Source organism: Triturus cristatus, chromosome 8 (assembly GCF_964204655.1).
Source record: "Triturus cristatus chromosome 8, aTriCri1.1, whole genome shotgun sequence".
NCBI lineage: Eukaryota > Metazoa > Chordata > Amphibia > Caudata > Salamandridae > Triturus > Triturus cristatus.
In genome coordinates, this window is record NC_140591.1 from 393,387,542 (window position 1) to 393,410,437 (window position 22,896).

Sequence of the window (22,896 nt, forward strand, 5' to 3'; positions counted from 1 at the left end):
GCGGAAGAAGTCTAGCGTCCTCATTCTGCTGTGATTTCAAATTAGTCGCAAAGGTGTTTTTCCGATTAGAGGATGAGGCCTAACGGTCAGAGGAGCAGCCCTTTCACCGGTTCGAGCCCCGGCGTTGAGTCAACATCTTCTGCAGGGGCGTCGCTTGGTCAGCGAGATTGGGGGGGGGGGGGGGGGGGAGGGGAGTTAGCATCCCATTTCTCGACCATCACGCTGGCATATAATGTTAAAATACATTATATGAAAACCCCAGGGCATGAGAAGGGATTAAGATGAAGTGGAAATGGACAGGAATACTGATCACTAGAAGTACTAGATGGGAGAAACACTATATTTAGTAAAAGAAACATTTTTTAGGGCTTTCAAAACAGAGAGGAGAGAGTGTGTGTGCGTTTTTGTCTGTGTGTTTATGCAAATCTCATAGGTAAATTCAACAGACACTTTACCATGTCCGAACGAAAGGACCTGTACCCAAATATTAATCTGAAAATACATTTATTAAGGGGGGTGTAACACCCCCCAAACCTACGCCCCTGATCTTCTGATTCTGGAAAAAACACCTACTCTCCCGTGCCTGAAAAAATAATTATAAAAAATAAAATTACTCTGACCTCGTGTAAGGTAATCTGGTGTTTATTTAAATCTCTCCAATGCCCATGAGGCGAGATCACTCTATATACAACTGCAAAAAACATTTGCTTTGCTTGAAATGGGTCTTTGTTCACTCAGATTCCTCCAGGCAATACCACTAGGAACTTGCATGGGCAAAACTGTGCAGAACATCTTGTGTGACCCTGCAGAAACTTGACTTTGTACCTTATTTTACCTCCCCGCTTGAAATGAGGCTATCATTATTGCCCATACATGCAACTGTCAGAGACTTTGGGCCCGATTCACACAGGTAAACTGAGACAAAAGTTTGACTTTATGAATCTCGGTATTCACAAAGCACATTTACAAGTAGTAAAGTTAGACTTTAGTCTCAGTTAAACTTAAGTTTTGGTCTTAAGTTTAACTGAGATCAAAACTGAGACAATAGTCCAACTTTACTACTCGTAAATGCTCTTTGTGAATACTGAAAGTCGTAAAGTAAAACTTTCATCTATGTTTACATTTGTGAATCGGACCCTTTGAGTTTGAAGGCGCTCATAGAGTGTTTGCTATTAAATATAATCTGTAAAATAAGGAAGAATGTGACATGTTTACATGGAGTGCATTTTGGTTTAAGTTGATCTCGTAAAGTAAGCGAAGGGTCTACCATTACTAAAACAAGCTAGTCCTATCAGTACCTTTCCCTCAAGGAGTTGGAGAGACAGACTCGCCACAAGTGGCCGCTAGCGATGACTTGGAGATCTATCTCTATCTTCTAAGTCTATGTTCTTTTTGTTTTGGCCATTCGACCACAAAGGTAACATTTGATAATCTTTTCAAAAAGCACAGTATGATGCACGAGGAACACGAATTATAATGAGAATGTGTATTAACTCGCCAAGCGTGCAGGACCAAGCCGCACTGCATTGGGGTGACTGATGCAGAAGTGCTGCTTGCATTGTTTCTCCTACCATTAGTTACTAAGGTGATCATGGTATTTTATGTGCAAGGCACACCTTCCTAGTACTTGAGTGGTGGTATTAGTTTGCTTATTTAAAAAGCAAACTATAGCAACCTTGCCCTCAGGGCCGGCTCCCCCGCTAAGGTAGAGGAGCGTCGCCTCATAGGAAAAATAAAATGATAATAGCACCATGTTATTGTCATTTTATTTTCCCATGCTAGATCAGTTTAGTTGCGGGTGTGGCTGGGCTGCCCACAGAGCAAGGGGAGGAGTGGTGGGAACTTTCTAAGTGTGCATGACTATTTGGTCAGCCATCGTAGGCCAAACAATCATGCACGCTTAGCATTTCTCCACCCGGCTGTATTGCACAGCCTGGTAGAGAACAAGCACAGCCTCCCTCTCCCTGTCTGAGTGCGGAACCAGGCCGCTCAGACCAAGCACAATGCTACTGTCATGCTCATGACAGCAGCGTCGTGATTCCCTTAGGGAAGTCTGGGAGCCTGTAAGCGTCCTGTTTCCTGTATCGGATGGAGGAGAGGTGGCAGCCAGCAGGTAAGTGGATTTTTCTTTATTCTTTTTAACCCCCGCTCTCCGCCCCACCACTATTGCCCCGTAGCAGCCACTACTGCTTGCCCTGTTATCTTCTTAGTAGTTTTTATTTTACCCATTTGAATAAGATGCTCTTGTGAGCATAGCCCATACTGTCTCTCTATAGATTTAGAGAAAATGATTCACAACTAACAGTGATATCATATTTGCTAGATAGAAAGCATCTTTAAGCAAATGCTTAAGTGACCAAAAGTATATAAGATAACAGAAGTAAAGCCAGTGCTGGGCAGAATTGCAGTACCTGTGAGATTATCAGACAAAGGACTGAGACACAAGAAAACAGACTGAGGAAAACATTAGGAATGAACTGCTTCTTTCTTTTTACCTTCATTCATACACATGTGATGCCATATAGCATTGTTTTTAGGTTTCACCTGTAAAATCTCTTGTATTTAATATATCTCAAAAGGGAGCTCCTATCAGTTCCCTTAGCCGAATTACTGTGTTTATTCGCTTTTGTGCAGAATTTTTTTTTCGTTAACTTCCCCTGGCTGTACGCATTTACGATACTTCTACTAAAGCTGTTCTCACTGTTTAAGCCCAATTCACTGTCAAGATAAGATCTTTTCCCATGGAAAAGGCAGACAGCTTCTAACAGTATGCTGGAATGCTTGCTTTTTATTACTTAGTTTTGTAAAGCAGATGCTTTAGCCTTAGAACGTTTGTGACATTTCCTATCCATGCCTCAGTACCTCTCTTTGCACTTTGTAGGCATTATCAGATAGATTTTTTCAACATAATGTATTTGGTCAATATGATCAAATTCTAAGATGTTGTAATAAACATTGCGCATTAAAAATAAAGTTAATATACAAGAGCAATGCTATATTTTACTAGTAAACTGGCAGCCACAAGTGCAGTTACCTTACGGTCATGATTTTTATGGTGCAGCAGGTGCAGGAGCACTGGGCCCAAAAGTTGTCAGAACTCCTCTAAACACATAATATTGCTATATTTAACTACTAAACAGGCCGTCACAATTGCAGTTATCTAGCATGCGCTAGGGTCATGATTTCAATAGTGCAGCACATACAGTGGCACCGGGACCAAAAGTTCCAGGCAACCCACTAAACACCAATTATTGATATATTTTACTACTAAACAGGCAGTCACAGCGCAGTTATCTTTCATGCACCAGGGTCATGGTTTGAACGGTGCGGCAGGTGCAGTGGCACCAGTCCAAAAAGTTGTTAGACCTTGTCTAAACACCTAATATAACTATATTGTTCTACTAAATAGGCAATCACAGTTGCAGTTGCCTTGCAGTTGAAAGGGGCTTGATTTAAATGATGCAGCAGGTGCAGTGGCACCGGGCCCAAAAGTTGTCATAACTCCACTAAACACCAAATATTACTACTGAACAGGCAGTCACAAGTGCAGTTATCCTTTAGGCACCAGGGCCATGATTTGAATGCTGCTGCAGGTGCAGTGGCACCGGGCAAACATTTCCTCAGACCTCCTCTAAACACCTAATATTGCTATATTTTACAACTAAACAGGCAGTCACAAGTGCAGTTATCTAGAAATCACTAGGGTCATGATTTCAATAGTGCAGCAGATGCAGTGGCACCAGGAATTAAACCTCCAGTCACCCCACTAAACACCAATTATTGCTATATCATACAACTAAACAGGCAGTCACAAGTGCAGCGCTAGGGTCATAATATGAACGGTGCAGCAAGTGTAGTGGCACCGGGCAAAAAATATTGTCAGAACTCCTCTAAATACCTACTAAACAGGCGGTCACAATTTCAGTTACCTTGCAGTTGAAAGGGACTTAATTTAAATGGTGTAGCCGGTGCACTGGCACCGGGGCCAAACGTTGTCATAACTTAACAAAACACTAAATATTTCTATATTTTACTACTAAACAGGCAGTCATAATTGCATTTACCTTGCAATTAAAAGGGGCTTGATTTAAATGGTGCAGGAGGTGCAGTGGCACCAGGGCCAAAAGTTGTCATAATTCCACTAAGCACCATTGCCACCAATAACATGATTACCATTACCACCAGTACCATTACCCGCACCACTGCTGCCATTATCACCACCACTGTTACCATTGTCACCAGGAGAGGTGTGGCACAGTGGCCAGGGCTCAAAATTCGATCCCCAGCGCCGGAGGCAGATCAGCTCAGCATCATGTGACTCTGGGCAATAGCTCACTTAATCTCCCCGACGGCCCCCAGCGCCATGAGACCCTTAGGGGTCACACTTTACAAATACCGGATTATTATTACTACCACCATTAGGACCACAGTCAACATCACCAGTCCACCACTACCATTAGCACAACATTCATGTGCGTTTACTTGTGTAAGTCCATTGCATGTTTCATCATGTTGCGCGCGTGTGTAAGAGTGAGTGATGTGTGTGAAAAACATTGGGCCCGAGTCACAGAACTAACTTAAGACAAAATACTAAACTTACTACCATTTTGGTATTCACAGAAGGCACTTACTCATTTTGGTATTCACAGAAGGCACCTACTCATTTCGTTATTCACAGAAGTTAGGAGTCCTAACTTTAGGACTCCTAAATGCCTTCTGTGAATACCGAAAGTCTTAAAGTTAGAATTTTTCTCAGTTTAGGAGTCCTGAAGTTACGAGTCGCGCCCCTTTCTTTACACAAACCGCATCTAAAGAAAGATACGCGGCTGACATTGGAGTGAAAGCGCGGCTTGGGCGCTTTTACCCCCCCCAAAAAATCTGTTTATCAACTTGACAAACAGATGCTTTTTTTGTGAAAGCCCCCATTCCGCGGTTTCACTTTACTGTAGGATACGCCCTTCATGAACGTGAAAGCGCTGCATGGGCTCTAGTAAAAAAAAAAACAACAAATATTTGCAATGCAATAGGTCTCGCATTTGTGAGAGTTTAAACTATGCATTGCCAGTAGCTTAAACTCTCGTTAATGCGTGACCTATTGCATTGCAAATGCTTGTTTATTACTGGAAACTAGTGATCTACCTAATTTGGAATTCTGCAGGATGTTGCAACTAATTGCAAAGCTGTGTTTTGTTGTTAAATTCATATAGTACATTTTAATAATGTGCAGCTTAACCACAAAATCAATTTGATCCCTCAATGTTCATGAGTTAAGCATGGTGGAAGGTATTAGAATTAAAAAAATTATGCAAGTATTTAAACTCCAAACTTGCACGTAGAGCAAGACTCTTCAAACTGATGCTGAACAATATGCCTATAGGTATGTACATAATGATATTTGCTTTGTATTTCTTGGACCAAGATAGCAGAAATATGGGAGCCTTTTGTAATATGTAATTCTGCTCTGCCACAGGCATGAATGTGAAATTATTCAAATATGAATTTTTGGCATCTATCAGTTCTAGAGTTGTCTTGGTGCACACCTGTGCCTTGAGCCTCGTTAGTTACATGAAACTATTAATGTGCAGTTAGTCTCATTTGGAAAGAGCTTCATGTTTCCATAGCTTTGAAGTTTTAATGAGCAACAGTTAATGCAGGCTTCAGGTTATGAATTTGTGTGCCAGGAAAGGTCATCTCATGGGTAGAAAATACTTTACCTAATTGCCTTTATTGGAATTTACGAAGTTTTACATTAAAAAGTGAAAAAGTTATTCGCTCCAACAGCTGCACTGTGTATTTCAGAAACGCACATTTCTGTCCAAATTACTTTTGTGTTTGTAGACAGTGTATTTCTCTGTATCATTTGATTCTATGTATTTACGTCAAAATGTTCTGGTGTAAATATTTCAGATGCATTTTTTCTGTAATGACCGTGTCTTCTCGTTGTAATTAAAACTGTAATCTCGAAGCAAATTCATAGGTACTTTCACTTCCTTTTCAGGAGGCAATAAACTGAAGAATCAAAATTTTCGATTGAATTGGGCATGGATATCCCTAGAGCGGGAGCACTACCTGGTCAATGAAGACGCCAAATACCTAGAGATCTTCCTGAAACGCCGCGGATACTTGGGTGAAACCTCGTTTATAAGTAAGTGGATTCCAAATGTACAAATCTGGTTAACTATTAAGGGACAACTATTTTTGACACAGTTTCTTAGTAATCAGAAGAGAAGTTTTTGCCCAGGTACAGAATAGGAGTTTCAGAGTCAAGATGGCATTAACGTTCGGCTAGTCTGAGGTTCTCGTTTTATGTAGCATACCTACATGCGATCTTTGCTTTAACATATGTGTTCTTGAATTGTGCTACCAGACAAGTTTTTGTAAGAAATTCAAATTGGATGCCACACTAAAACAAGTATAAGGTTGTACCAGTGATCTTGGCATTTTGTAGTCCAAGGTTTCCCTAAAATAGCCAGAAGTGAATAGGCAAAGAACAGAGATTAGATTTCCCAGTGCTTTGCAAATGGCGAAAGCTGACTCTGTATACACCGTAACCTTGATCGGATACAAAGTGTTTGAAAACCTAGGTTGATCACTTCCATATAAAGCTTTGTTACCCATGTGAGACTGGTCCTCAGCTGTGTCACATTTGCCATTCATGGGAATTTTACATCACCCACAATCAAACATCGGTTCTAAATTTTTTTTAATTTTATTTGGGGTGAGCCACTGCCCACCCTAAGGTGTAATTACAACTCTTGTCTGCCTGCTAGGAGATATCAGCCTTGCGGTACTTCCTGAACACGGGGCTCATATCCCCTGGCATTATCTCTACATGATTTTAGCTAAGTGTGTAACACACACATTTCCAAATGTACAATCATGAAATCTTGCACCATCGCTTATTCAAATGGATCCAAGAACCTTGGCAGCATGAGCCTCTGTTCTAGGCAAAAGAGAAGTACCCGTGCCTGACTGGAGCCAAAACCAGTATCCTGGCGCTGAGAGCCGTACATAGGAACATTATACCTTTTGGCTTGCCATAGATTGTGGAAGCTGACCCAGACAAGGTATAGAATCTTAATGCAATAATTAATCCTGCAGATAAATACAATCATCAAGAGCATGCACCTTTAACTTCTGGTAATAAAGAAGGCCCGCCCACCGTTGGAGTTCACTTTTTGGGTGGAACTCACAAGAGGTATTTTCAGCCTCACTTATGTGTGTTCACCCAGCAAGAAGCAACTGGCACTCTAATGTATCTAAACAGTATCCAGACTCGGTATGTGCTATAAGGCACAGAGGGTCAATGACCACAATTTCGGGAAAACCAGACATTCTATTGAAGACACTTCACTGTAGACAAGAAGAGCAAAGGCTTATACCAGAACAACAGTTCAAAAGCCTGTCACTTACTGTCATTCAAAAATGTTTGCTTATGCTGCCCGGATCTTACTTTCCACCTTGGAAGTCTTTAACTTTCGTTCGTACTACTCAATGTTTCTTCAAAATCCCAGTTGAATGTGGTTGCTGTACATGCCTGAAATCCATAGTGGTGGGCAACGTTATGACACTATTCACAAATCAATTGATCTAGGACAAACATTAGTGCTCTGGAGAAATTAGTGTTGAGCACAAAATGTGCACTTTTGTTTGGGAAGGCTCCACATCCTTAGAATTTTCTTCAAATATATATTCCTTCAGTACTTACTGAAGCAGAGATCCGATGTTATCAGAATGTAAGGAGCTCATCCTCTGGCTTGGCCTACTGTTACTTGTAGTTATGGTTTAGCATTGGTGAAAGGAAATCTGCATCTTACTTGTAAGCAAATATACTCACACTGACTCTGGCCACTTTCAGATGTTCCATTCTATTACTGTCTCTCCCTTTTAAGAAAATTTACCATTCAAAAGTGCCTGTTGTAAAGGACCAGTAGAACATTATTTTTCCTTTATGTATTTAAATTGCACCACCAACAAAACTTACCTGCAGTGCATGAGTATGAGCGTTCAAGCTAAAGATATCCAGTCAGAGTAGAATTATTGCATGGTACTCTTAATGGTGTTGACTTTATGCTCCTGAATTCCAGATGTTAATAAGTTACATGTAGTTGTTATCAATGACAACAATTTAATATATGAGGATAGCAGTTTCACTTTCATGTAAAGTATAGCCCAATGTATGTTTTTCAGTGGAGTGCAGTAAAAGGAACTACATTTTAATGTAACGTTCTCATATTTTTTAAATTTTCGTTTCCTGACAGAAAATCAGCTTTTTAGAGTAGGAAATGTCCAATACAGATTAGTGTGGACATTTTTTAAGGGATAGGTAAGAAGAAAAGCCAGAGTCAAATATATTGTTGAATTACTAGGGGTTCAACCTCTACTTTTTTCCTGACCATTCCTTTCATAACCATAATCTAATATTTTAATTCCCCTGCTCTTTGGTCTGGTATTATATTGGCATTTGTCTGTAGGCTGTGGATGGACCTGAACACTAAAAATACCAGCTGAATGTTAACATTTGTTGCAGTGGTCAGAGAACCTTAACTACCACAACAGATACTCTACCACGCCTACTGAAATAATGTTAGTGGTGGGTATTAGTGGAAATACTATCTCTCTTTGTCCAAGTTTCAGTGACTACTGTACTGCCATTACCAAAAGCATTACTACCCACAGCAGGTACCGGATTACATAACTATAACACTTTGCTCCTGACAATTTCGAAAACAGAGCTAATACTACTTTGGGATCAATGGGGGAGAAATCTGCCAGCTGGTCTTCCTCCTTTTCCCCAGTCGCTTTCCCTTGATGGCTTGTTAGTTCATGAAGAGTACATGTTTCAGCCAATTTCACGATTGTTATCAGTATCCTGCTCATGTTCCATGCCTCCTGCTGCAGTCCCTCTCTAGTTAAATCATATACATGGCTACCCAGTACCCCCTCATTGTTGCCACCCGCATGTCTTTGGGTGTGATTCTGCAACAATTATTCCCAATGCCTCAGCTTTACTTTGATGTAACAGTTTTTGGTTCCAACGTTCCTCCTCGTCCATCCCCTCCCTCCTCAAGGCAACCCCCACCCCACAGCATCTTACGGTGCATATCACACTACCCACCACCCAAGTGCGTAGAATAACTGCTTCCCTACCATCTGAACAAATATTGATTAGATAAGAAGACTAGTGTTCAGAATATAGAAGTAACACTAACAAGTTAGGATGGTCTCGAAAGGTGGGTTTCTGACCAGGACCCATAAAGTCTCATAGTCAACAAGGAGTTTCCGACCTAGGGGGCAAAAGTGAAAATGCTTTTTTAAACTATTGACTGTCCAAGCACAGTCAACCACTTAGCCAGTTATAAAAAAAACACCAACCCGCAATGATACTGGGTGCATGAAAAGGAAGGCATCCAGAACCCTTGTGCACTGCTCTTCAGGTGTCTCCTCACTTTCTTTGTCTGAAACCCTTGGCACCAGTGCCTCAGCTCCTTCAGTTCTTTTACCAGCCCTGAGCATTTGCTTTCAAGTCAGCAAAGTTCCAGGTGTTTGTTTATTGCTCATCTCAGCGCTTGTTATTCTTTGGGTGGCTTGCCGGCCTTCAATTTCATCCCTCTGTCCGCGATTCACCAAGCCAGTCAAAGTGGTCTTGCAGTCATGGAACTCCATAATTTATCTTCCATAGCTACTCATCACTTGACCAGAAAAACCATAATGTATTTTAAGCTCAGTCGTCTTTTGACTTCATCAGAAAATGTCATCTGTCACTTGATCACCCGAGGAAACGTGAGAAAAGCAGTTCTTAGGTATTTTTTTTATGGGGTGCTTGATGTGTAGTTGGAAAACTAGCCTTGTTGTCCTGATCCTTGTATTTGAGAAATCTGATTATTATGGCCTGTGGTGTGGTCTAATGAGGGGAGAGTCGTGGTGTGACGCAGTGTCCTTATTTAACAAGCATTTGATTCCCCCAAGGATAGTTTCTCAACCCTACCCTGTTCAACATCTGAATGATTCCGTTTCCCAACATCATCCACTCACACTATCACCCTCATCTCTCTCATGTCCTATGCCAACAACACCCACCTCCTCCACCCCCTGATAAACAAGACAACAACTCCCATAGCCAACTTCCCCAATTGCATGTTCGTGGTAGTAGAATGAATGAGAACCAACTACTTTATTTCAACTCCGTGAATGGCTCTATGGGTGAGTGAGTGACTGTGTGAGTGGCTGCATGGATGGCTGAGAGGATGCGTGAGTAGCTGTATGGGAAAGTGAGTGGCTGTATGAGTGAGTGGGTGTGTAAGTGGCTGTAAGAGTGAGTGGATGTGTGGTTGGCTGTATGGGTGAGTGAGGGGTTGTGAGTAGCTGTATGGGAGAGTGAGTGGCTGTGCCAGTGGATTCACTAGTGAGTGAGTGGCTGTATGAGTGAGTGTGTGGTTGTGTGAGTGTTTGTATGGGTGAGTGAGTAGCTGTGTGACTGTATCAATGTGTGAGTGGCTGTATGAGTGAGTGTGTGTGTGAGTGGCTCTATGAGTGGGTGGGTGTGTGAGTGACTCTATGGGTGAGTGACTGAGTGATTGGGTGAGTAGCTGTATGGGAGAGTGAGTGGGTGTGTAAGTGGCTTTATGAATGAGTGTGTGGGTTTGTGAGTAGTTGTATGGGTCTGTGAATGGGTATTTGAGTGGTGGTGTGGGTGTGGGTATATGAGAGGTTGTATGGGGATGTGAGTTGGTGTGTGAGTGCTCCTGTGGATGATGTAATCAGTGATGTCATCTGAAATGTCATGAGTGATGTCACTGATCATGTCATGAGTGATGTAAAAAGGAAGGCCATAAGCAGTGCATTGCAGGGGCATAAGTTATAAATAATTCAGGTAACTATACCTACTCAATTTCTGTAGTTTTGTATGAGTGAAATATGAGCCTAACTATAATGTCCCTGTTACCTTTGGCTTTTTCAGTGAATTTCTAAGGGCTTTTTAATGACCTATGTTTTTTTCAGTACATTTTAAAGGTTTTTCAAATTCCATTTCTAAAGTATTATGTCCCTTTAATGTTTAGATTTTTAGTTCATTTTTGGGTTTATTTTAAATGCTACATATATTACAATTTAATTAGATTTTTAATTAAGTTTTAGTTGCACTGTAGACATTCTTTTTTTATAAATATAGTCTTTATATGTTTAAAAATATAAAATTCGCATATGTAATTATTGTAAAGTATATAACGTTTTTTAATGTAATTAAACAAATGATATTTTTACAATTTTTGTGGGGAGTTTCTTTGTACGTTTGCGGGTCCGTAAACATAGACAGACTACAACTCTACGTATTTTACTTCCGGTCGGCATTAATGATATCAGTGTATACATATTTAAAAGTATAAATAAATCACCTTATATCAGTTTTTCAACTAAATTACCCATTTTACAAGTTTTACGTATAGGCAAAATTACAGACCAGATTTGCAAATTCACTGGAAATCACACCCAGATCTTGTCTTCTGATTGGATATATTAAGACTCCTCCCTTGCACGTGGAAAACCACACCTAAAAGAAGTTACTTCTCTAGTGAAGTCTCTAGAAGGAGGATTGAGTACCATTGATGCTCTGCTTTTACACTATGGCTGAAGCTACGTAGTCCGTCCAAGATGAGCATCTACAACCTATTGAGGCTGAGGAGGATGAGGAGGAAGACTCACCACCTCGCAGAAAAGAAAGTGATGTGTGGAAGTGCTTTACTATAACTTCTGGGGGGAAGAAGGTAACACCAAATATGTGCAGTGCAATATTTGCAAAAAGAACAATTGATGGTAGGAATGCTGAACAATGTCAAACTTTCACCCCAAGTATACAGATCTGGGCCTAAATACATCGTTGTTTTGCTCACCATGCCATTCCAGTTAAGACTCAGCCATATGCCATTCAGTCTGGACCCTTCTTCTCAGGGGAACAGTCCATCCCAAACTGCCAGGCCAGATCCTCCCTGGACTGGAAACAAGCATCCTGGGACCAGATTATTGATAAATATATTTATAATTTTACAAGTATATTTTATTAACATATTAGAAAACAATTTAAACCTAACAATGAACAAACAAACCTTATTTACCTTATTTACCTATTTACAAATACAGAAACACACTGAAACTTGAACTTTTGATTAACTACTGTAGGAGCCCACCCATGTACTTACAGTGCTGCTGTCTATTCACTTTACCTCATCAAATTTGTAACGGAGATAGAGTAAATGAGATTAAAAGTAAAAAATTTTTACAAAAACACATAATTTGACAAGGAGGCAGAAACAACTTAAAGAAATGTGAAAGCAGAATGTTTTGATGTAAAGTAATGCAGAATGTGGTGAGAAAAATGAGGGACACTAAGATGAGAAGAGCAGCACACAAATAAAAATAATATATTGAGAGTGTGGTTGATAAATTGCTTGCTCTGAGGCGCAAACTATTTATTTAGAATGAAAATACTGGATAAAACAGTGCAGTGTTGTCTATGAATAAAAAAAGCCAAAAAAAGGCTTATTAATAAAAGTAACTTTTACAAATTTTTCAAATTGAAAATGAAAGCATGCGTCTAGTACCGACCCTTTCTTTAATGAAGAAAACTAATTACAAGATAGTTAATTAGTGTATGCAGTTGAAACAACTGACCGATGTGATGAAGTAAAATACAGCAGTCCCATTGCAAAAGAGGAGATGGTTCCTAGAAATGTGGAGGAAGAGATTTGTGAAGAGGCACAAGGAAGACGTAGACATACTCCTGTGCATAAATAGGAGTGCAGTAGTATGTGTAGTATTCGCCAGGAATCAATTGATACAGTAGGATCCCACCCATATACTTGCAGTTCTGCTTTCTATTTGCTTTACCTCTGCAAATTTGGAACGATTGAATACTGGTATAGTCGTCATGATGAGCTTAAGTGCATGTTGCGAAATTTAGGAACACAAACTTGGTTTCTAACCCTGAGCTGTACAGAATATGCATGGGATCACTTACATTACTTTCTGAGAGAAGCAAACTCTAACATTAAAGGTATCATCCACTGAGCTTCAGAAAGAACCTAAAGGTAGAGTTGTGTATTTACCTTTAGATGTTAAAAACAATATTGAAACTGTGGGTGTAGAGAAATATTTGGAAGAAGCGCTTATTATTCTAGTAAACAGTGTTACCACGAAAACCAAAAGAATTCTGGCAGGAACTAGTGGATGTAAATAAGGTGAAGAAATCTACATTATATCTTAAAAAACATTAATATGTTCTAAAAGACGTAGATGTTATCTAACAGGGAAGTTGCACTGAGAATAAATTTTACTTTCAAGTGGACAGTTTGAAAAAGTGGATAAAAGTAGAATTGAAGAAATATATGAGCATTAATTACAGTACCCACCCACTATATTCAAAAGAGGATATTGGGGATGCTATTGGACTATATCTGATGAAACAAACTAAAAGAACTCCAATGAGTGTCTGGAGAAAAGTTTAGAGGCTCAATGTTTTCCTCAACTATTTTGAACTGGAGTAGGCGACTGTATGATGACCGCCCTCTGTAAATACCTGGGGCAGAGTACAGGTAAACTAGATTATATTCTGAGGATCTTAGATTTCATATTCCATATAAATTCGATCTGTTGTTTGAAATAGGTTGCTTCTTCTCAGGTCTCTTTGAAAAAAAAGAAAAAGTATAAAACTATTCGAAACATCTTCTTAAGAAACAACAGTACTTTTAACAAACATTTCAAAAGTACCCCACAAAATCATCCTAGCTGTAGAGACAGTTTCTCACTAACCCTGAATTTCAACCTGCACTCCTCTGGGGTTAATTCATACTTATTGACAAGGTTCTCCTTCATAGTGGGATACCTTAAACTCTACCCCTTCTCTGGAGCAAGTACGTTGTCCCTCCCATCACCACGAATATGACTCCCAAGGCACCCTCCTAAGATATCCTCTGTACCTCTACAGCTACTTCTTATGCCAGAAATAACCTGCCTATATCAACCCCCTCCTTAAAGTCAGGCACCAAGCCTCTGAATAAATTAATTATTCATTCTGCTCGGCACAGTAGTGGTGCTCCCACCATTTTTGCTAAACTCTAACAGCTATTTGGCCTGTAAGTGGACCTCCTTGGCACATCGCCATCAAAATGCCTTTTTTCTTCCGAGGCTCTCTTAGCCACAGCTTTTCTCTCCTCTGCATGCAGCTGGGATAGATGCAGCTTCAGGTCCCACCCAGCCTGTCTGTCCTTGAGGACCTCAGGGGACTGGGTTTGAAATGATACAGTACTTCCTGCACCGTATCAAATAGAGAATTCTCTCTCTGGGGAGGTGGGGCGTCCCTCTCTCCTCTGGATATTTTACCCACTTATTTCTCCACTCCTCCCCCTCCTTCTGAAACCCACTACCCTTTGGGGCCCTGTTGGACTTGGCCCTTTTTGCAGGGTCATCCCAGAACTTTTTGCCTTCATCCTGTATTTTTTCTGACCTGTTGTTGGTGGTTTTATGACTCTGGGCACTTTATCACTGCTGTTCATTGCTAAAGTGCACGTGCTCTCTTTTTTAAACTTGGTAATATTGGTCTACACCTGTTTGGGATATTTAATTTACCTTGTACAGTGGTAACCATATACCCAGGGCCTGGAAATTAAATGCTACGGGTGGGCTTGCAACACTGCTTGTGTCACCCACCGAAGTAGCCTTTCAAACCTGTCTCAGGCCTCTGCCACTGCAGGGCATGTGCGCGCAGTTCACTGCCGCCATGACATGACATGGAAAGTAGTGGTTACATCTGTACCTCCCCTTTTACTACATATAAGTCCCTAGCTAGCCCTATGGGCAGGGTGCTGTGTATAGTAAAGGTAGCACATGTGCTTAAACTATGTGACGTGTCCTGGTAGTGAAAACCAACCCATTTGGTTTCTCACTGCTATGAGTCGGCCCTCTCATAACAGTTGCAACGGGAATTCCCTGATATGTGCTTCAGTGGTAATTTCTGATCGGAGAGGGGTAACGTGACCATGTTTGGTATGTTTTGAAAAGTAGTGATAAGGAGTGCTTATTGGTGAAAGCAGATTTATTATTACTATTTTAGAAAGGCCTCTTTCAGAAGTGGGCATTTCTGTGTGCTTTGTGTCTTTGTGCCCTGCCTGGATGTGTATTGACCGTCTGGTTTTGGCTGACAGGAAAGAGGGGATATGCACTCTAGACAGTCACAAGGGGGGTTGAGGTGTGTTCTGACTTTCCTGTGTGACTCAGCACCAGGCTGAATAGACCTTGGCTGAATTTAGAGTAGTGGGAGGAGTTTCCCTTACACCTGAATAGGCCTGGTCTGCATTTGGAGTAGTGGGAGGAATTGCACCTGCACCTAAATAGGGCTGTGCCTGCCTTCTACAATGCTATCTGTCTGGGGCCAGGACTTGCAATGAGAATAGGGGTGTTGTGCACTTCTAAAATGTGTTTGAAGTGCCCCCAAAAGTAATACTTATGTACTATAAAGACATGGGCTGTGACCCCATGAAGAGGAGAAGACACTGTGTGACACTTGTAGCCAGATTCTGATGGCTCTGCATATTACCAGAGGTCTGCTGGATGGTCAGGAGAAACAGCCTTGGGACTTGATTCCTCTGGGGGGCTGACCTGCTGTCTTTGGGTTGAAACAAGGACTGTCGTTTTGCCCTAAGTACCCTCGTGCTGGCCTGTCTACCTGCACCCTGCTGGTGTTCCAGTTTGTCCTAGTGAACTCAAGCGTATGGTTAGCGCGTGATCTCCGTTCCATTTCAGTGCCCATGAGTGCCTGTTGAGGGCTGTGACATGCTTTCCAGGAGTGGATGTGCATGGAGGGCTGCTCCCTACCTTTAACTGTGCTCAGCGTGAGAAGAAGCAGAGAAGTTGCTGTATGGCCGCTCCAAATGCTGCTGGGGCACTAGGTATTGCCTAGAAACCTGCAAGAAGTCGGGGGAAAAAAGACCACAGCTCACCGTAGCACCGCCCAGCAAGATGCCGCGTCAAGCCACAGAGAAGCAAGGACATGCTCCGGCGGTCAGGAGCTTCACCGCCAACCCCCAGTGCTGGAAATCCTCTTGTGCCTCCCGCTCGGTGCCGCAAAGGCACCATCTCCACAAGCAGCCACCAGGGCCGGACTGGCCATAACAGGCACCGGGCATTTCCCCGGTAGGTCGCCAGGGTGTGGGCTGGTTTCAGACCCGTGGGGGCCGTTTTTGTTACAGGGTCCGGTTTTGCAGCATAGCTGCAATATCGGCTCCCAGCAACAAAAGCAGCACAAAGCTATAAGCTTTCCCCTAGCACCCCCTCCACCTCCCCCCCCGGGCCGACCGAGCTCTTTGCCAGGGCCGGTTTCGGTTCTCAGTCCGGCCCAGGCAGCCACCGCATGGGAAGTGCACTATTGGAGCCTGGGGTCAAGGGCGAACGTGGCCCAGTTTGATTGAAAGGCCCCACTTCAGGACCTGGCCGGGGGCCCGCTGACAAGGGCGAGACCCAGCCCAGTTTTGATTGAAAGGCCTGCTTCAGGGCCTGGTCGGATACCCGCGGGCAAGGGTGAGAAAAGTGGCATTAGTGCTTCCTGGAGAGTGAATCTGTGTCTCGCCACAGTGCCTGGGGCTCACATTTACGCCCACTACTGCTAATGCTTCCCTTGCAGGGCAGCTGTGTCTGCCTATACGGCAGTATGATGTAGGTACAATGTAGATGCTTTGGAGCACCGCTAGTGTTCGTAGTGCGCGCCTAGTGGCATAGTGACTTATGAGATGGTGGCCTAAATGAGCTTACATATTGCAAGGTGATGTCCTCATCATATGTTGGTGATGTGTGCAATCTAAGAGTATTTACCCTATTGCCCTGTTTATGATTTCTGTGTCATATCTTGCAGTTTATGCCCTGATGTGAATATGTATGTGGTGTTGCATTGCCAGGGTAGGCACCACGGGTACAGTGATGTGATGATGGTATGTACAATGTCAGTAACAATATTTCTATGGTGTGTGCACTCTACAATTATTTACTTTAGTGCACTGATGGTGTGGTTATGACAATTGCCCAATTGGCAAAGTGATTTGTGTAATCTATGTGACGTCATGACAAGTGCTTAGTGGCACAGTGTTTCATGTGATTGTGGTCTAAAGTGTTTATATCTAATACAAAGGATATTTTTTATATAACCTTGTGAGGAGTCTCTTTTGTGGTGTGCCTGGTGTGCGTGTGTGTGTGTGTTGCGCAAAGCATTTACACATTGCCTCTGGGATAAGCCTGACTGCTCTGCCAAGCTACCAAGGAGGTGAGCAGGGGTTATCTTGGGTGTGTAACTCCATTACCCTGACAAGAGTGGTGGGTTCTGCTTCACTTAGGTGCATACTCTAGCCAACCAGAAACCCCATTTCTAACAGTCCCTGATTCTGAAGTAAGCTACAATCAGGGTTCTCCCTTTTCAAGAGTGCTGAAGTAGTCCTGTTCAAACTCTTCCTGTGGAGCAGATTGCATTCGGTGTATGTCCCCACAGGCTCTAAGGGTAAACTAGTACTCGAACTTGGGCGTACACATGAGTAAATGGGTGTGTGAATGGTCTGATGGGTGTGTAAGCGAGTGTGGCAGTCACTGTCTGGCTATATGAGTGATGGGTATATAACTGCTTATATGAGAGTGTAACTGGGTCTGTAAGTGCCTCCCTGATTGTGTGAGCATGAGCAAATTATATACTATTAAATTGCATACTATAAGCACCTCTAATTTCAAATACATTAATTCATACCAGCATAATAAAATTAATATACATTCAGTATAGCAATTCTACTTTCTCCTTTCCTGCTCACTGTATTTTTAGTAAATATTCTCATCTAAGCACCCTTTTGTTTTCCCTTCTCGTATACAGTCTAGAAGCTACACATTTTCTTTCACCTTTCTTTCACCTTACATACACTCACTATTTTTTTCTTAATATAGGATAACATAATTAACATACATGTAAAAGCTGTTTACTGTTCTCTTGTTTATTTCTATGTCTGGTAACATCTGTTTTCATTCCAAATCTCCAGCCACAACTCCTGCATACCACCTCCTCTGTAGAAAAGCAGCTAAAATGGCTACCCCTTATGCTGCTCTAGTTAACATATCATTGGCTTCAGTTTTCAGATACATAAGCGGGTGGCCACAACTTTTCTGTGAAGGTGCGGCCAGCCAATCAGAAAACTGCTTTTGTGCGTGGAGCCGCTGTGTCACTGCGGGTGCATCCGCGGAGGGTCTGCGTCCCGAGATATACAAATTTGGTTTTCAGTTCATTTCTCTAAACCTATTGAACAGATTAACACCAAATGACAAAAGGGACACTTTCTGAACTAAGAGCTAGCTTTCTGCCAAATTTGGTGTAATTCTGTCCAGCAGTTCAGGCTGTAGTCCTGTCAAAACCCCTATGGGAAATTGCATGGGGAACGCATGTCACACCATATGAGAAGAGTGGGAGCAATAGGAAAGGAAAAAGAAAGGACCCAGATAGACTCCTAGTTTTTGCAGAAACAGATCCTCACATGTGGGGCATGGTCTCCCACACTGCTTTGTAGCCTGTCACTGGCCAAGCAGCGACCATAACCATCAGTTGGAACACACGAAGGTCCTTTTCTAGTACTTCAATTCCTCTGAGAGAGCAGAGTGAGATCTATTCACTGCCCTCCACAAGCAGCCTATAAGCACCGCAGTCTCCCGACCAAGCTTGCCACCACTCAGTATGATTCGGGGAGCATACCAGCACTCAGAGATACTCAAGGTGTGCCCCTCATTCCTCACCACAGGCCACCATTCTCTACAGACACTGCGCCTGTTTACAGAGAATGTCTCACAGATACCATGGGGTGGTTATGAGCTTGCTCAACCTCTCCGGCAGCAGAGCCAAGCAACTAATCCATATAAGGTCTTAGCTCTCCACTGTTACTCACCAAGAAAAATTATTCCAAGACGGCCAACCACACGAGTCTGCACCGTCGGCTATTTTGGATTTTTTGGGCAAAACCAATAGCTCAGGAATCACCTTTCTGATGCAAAACTGATTGGCTTTGCGAGTGCTTGTTTTCAAAGTGGATTTGTTCCAAAACGTGCAATGGTTAATCTCAATTCAACATCTTCATCTGAGTCGTTATCTGATCCCGTGGAGTAAAAATAATGCTGACTCAACTTACTTCAAATGATTGCTTATCCAAAAGACATGTTGTTTTCAATTGAACTCATACTTTATCAAAGGCCTTTGCCAGAATAGATGAAAGAGCATTTAAAAGAAAATGGGATGTAACTGCAGTGTTGAAGATATACCCCCCAAAGGAAAGCTGTTTGATTCTAGCAGCTGATTAAGACTATGTAGGCGTTTGGCTGGACGAGTAGCTTTACAGTTGTGCTTTCGGATCTCAGCAGTTACTGTAAAACTTTACTTTCCGAAATACCCCTTGACGCTGTCACATTGTTTCCTTCAGGGAGCGTTGATCCATTTATGAAGTATTGTTAACCTTCCCGATTTACCCAGTTGAGATTGAATTTAGTGTTCAATACCGCTGTCGAATGAACCCTTTAGCAACCTTCCTAGCTGCCCACCACGCACCCCACAGCCACAGAATCCACAGAAAATACAAATGTGAGAAATCCGGATTCCAAATTAGGAACAATAGTGTAACACAAATGTAAAAACTTCGTATTCTTCCAAACAACTTTCCCAAATAAGGTCATAAAATGTGAAAACGTAAATTCAACTTGTATTTCTGTTGTCTAGCACCACTAGGACCTTTTCTGGGTAGCTGTCCTTAATATGTTACAATGTCTTAAAAAACGAAGTTGTGTCTTTTTATGGAAAACAGACCAATTTAAAAAAAGGGTGATCCCCCAAAGTCACGTTATGTTTCTGCAGCAATTACCAGAATACTTCAACATGTTTCAAAACTGTAATTATCTCCATCGGGGAAAAAGAGGATCAACTCATATCTGCTTATTTCATAACGAGCATTAGAAGTGTTGCTATGCAGACTACCATGCTGCCATCTTAACTTAGAATCACTGGTCAAATGGTCTCATTGGAATTAAATCGACAATATGATTTTCTTTCATAAGATTCATTAAGACCCCATTTTTGGAGGTAATATGTAGTTTTATAAAGTCTCTGGTGGCTGGGACTGATTTTGGATTCGTGGGTCATACTTTTCTAATGTAACATAGATTTTTGATATGATTAATTAGTAGCCATACTCATATTTGTACAAATAAAACCAAACTTATTAGATTCAAAATGTAATAAAGAAAAATAAGTATTAATATTCTGATCTATCTATTAAATATTGAAAAATACATGTATGTAGTAATTTTGTATGTCCCAAACTAACACCATGGGCTGATTATGATTCGAGGTGTTCTTCATCACACCTAATAAATAACGATACAACGTGGTATGTTATTTATCGATTGTGATAAAGAACACCTATTACAAACTTTGGGGAATAATATGCGGATTTTGATGTTTAACGCACCGAAATCCGTACGATACAGTAAACACTGTATGTTTTTACCCAGTGCTTAATTTGTAAAAGGATAAGTGCCGGGGCTCTCATAGGGAGGCCACTGCAGCTTACATAAGTCCTGCCAGCGCTGCCTATGGCAGTACATGCACAGCTACTAACCTTCACACCCCTACAAGTGTGACAAGTCAGACAATTCCAGGCCCCCAAAGCCAGAAGAATGGCTTGGGAGGCAGGGGTTAGTCATTATTAATGTAGATTGAACCAATAAACCGTTGTTGTTGTGTTCATACTGAAATTAGCAAGACAGCGCCACCATGTGGCAGACTGTCATAGCCCGGTGCTGACAATAAGGTGCCCGTGTGGAGTACCGGAAAGCACTGGTTCAAATTAAGCACTTTTTTTTACCCCAGTTCATTTTCTGAAGGTTTGGACTGCCGAAATGTAATGGAGGTTGAGCTATTCAATGCATTTGATAAATACCGGATGCGTTAAATACCTTCAAACTCATAATTCGACCCATGGGTAAACAGGGTTTAATGAATGGGTCGTAATATTATGACCTACTCATAATCGGGCCCTAAGAAAGAGCTTTAGCATGGCCCCTTCTTACACAACATGTGATCCGTAATGGCTCTTCCTAAAAACCAAATGACGCACTTGTGGTCTAGGGATCTGGGCACCAGCTGTCAAGCCACATATCAAAGGAGTGCTTCCCATCATGCCAGTGTGAACTGATTTGATGGAGTCGAGACTAGCATGAGCTGCTTGCAGGAGTCCTAGGGAGCCGGCTGGTGTAGTTCACCCCACATTGGCAGTCGGCTAGAGGTGATGCAAGAGACGATGAAAGCTTCCCACTGAGTGCGAAAAGCCAAGAGGCAGAGTTGGCCGTGATCTGCAATGCGCCCATGCAGCGGCTGTGTCTGCGGGGTGGGATGTTTTCATTATTTCATAGCCTGACAGAGAAAAATAATTGGCATAATTGGATTAAAAGGATCCGTTTAATAGATAGAAAAGAGAGTTGTTAAAATCTACTCAGTAGTTTGTGCGACCAACATGCCCATTGTACTTGGCCCCTCGTGAAGCAACTCGGGACCCTTTGGAAACTACAAGAAAGTTAGCAATGAGGAATTGTGTAAAAAAATAAAATAGAAGTAGATAAGTAACTGTCAAGCTTAAAATTATGAAATAGTTCATTTGTAATGTTCAAGTCATCACACACAGGACTTTCCCACTCATCGCTTTGTTCGATCAACTTGCACCAGAAGCATTTCCCAAATCAAAAACTTCAAGCTGTGTTGTAGCTTTTGTTTCTAGGTCGAAGGCTTCAGTGGATGCTGTGAGGCTGACTTTTTCTTTGATTTGTGTAACCTGACAGGGACATTAACATCTCAGGCTGAAGGTGGCTTCTAGTTTTTTTAAGCAAATGAAGGGCGGATTTGTATTTTAAGTGCCAGGCCTATTCATATTCCACTGCGGGTGTAGCAGAATATTTCCAGGAAAAGTAGTATAGCTTCAAGCAACAGTGTTAGCTTGTACATTTTTAGATCTGGCTTGACAGTGCAGCTGTCGCCAGACATAATGTGATCAACAGGGGCATAACCAGACCTGCTTCCAGCATTCTGGATCTAGAAGGGCCATAAGGGGGCATGAATGGGGCATGAAGAAGAATGCAGAAGGCAGGTTGCGTGCTCATTTCCCTGAGCCATGCAGAGACTTTCCATTCTCTTGCATTGGCAATATTGGATGCTTGCCCCATCACTCGTGTCAAGATCTCGCTCCCAATGTGTCAACCCATCGGTGACTATTTTGTCATGGCCGTGGTCCCACAATCTGTTAGGACAGCTGGCTGTAGTGAAATCAAATTGGTAAAGGATCAAACAAATGAGGTAGATAACGAGTCCACCTCCTCATTTTAACCATTAGTTCTTACACTTTTGGATAAAGCTCAATCAGTGCAAACTTTTTTTACCTTGTATCTCTGAGCCATGCAGAATTTTACTGTTCTCTTCCACCCAACTCCAGAGATGCCACCCAACTAATCAAGTGTTACGAGGGATCAGAAATCTCAGTGGTGATGTAGTTCACCCTCTTATGTATAGCACTAGTGAATTACACATTTTATCCATATTGCATTCTTTTTAATTCTAACAAAAGTTCTTGAAAATCTGAGAATTCATACCACAATCTTTCTCTGTATAAAGTCTCACTCTAATGGCCTCCTAATTCTTACACACTATCTTCTGTGTCCTCTCCCGCTTACAATTTTAGAGATATGTTTGAGATCAGTGGCAAAACACCACCTGCACATTGCTGATCTATGGGAATCTCAAAATCTTGACCTCTGTTGTGTATCTGGGATTTGGGTGGAGATAAATTCAGATCACAC

At 41.9% G+C, this 22,896-nt stretch overlaps 1 protein-coding gene across 1 annotated transcript in view; it reads left to right on the forward strand.

Annotated features, from left to right (window-relative positions):
• The window catches only part of FREM2 (FRAS1 related extracellular matrix 2), a 583,269-nt gene that overhangs the window by 244,692 nt on the left and 315,681 nt on the right, over positions 1-22,896 (forward strand). The window contains exon 3 of the mRNA XM_085621760.1: positions 5,999-6,145. Coding sequence (XP_085477886.1) covers positions 5,999-6,145 — 147 coding nt within the window. The remainder of the gene's footprint in view (positions 1-5,998; positions 6,146-22,896) is intronic.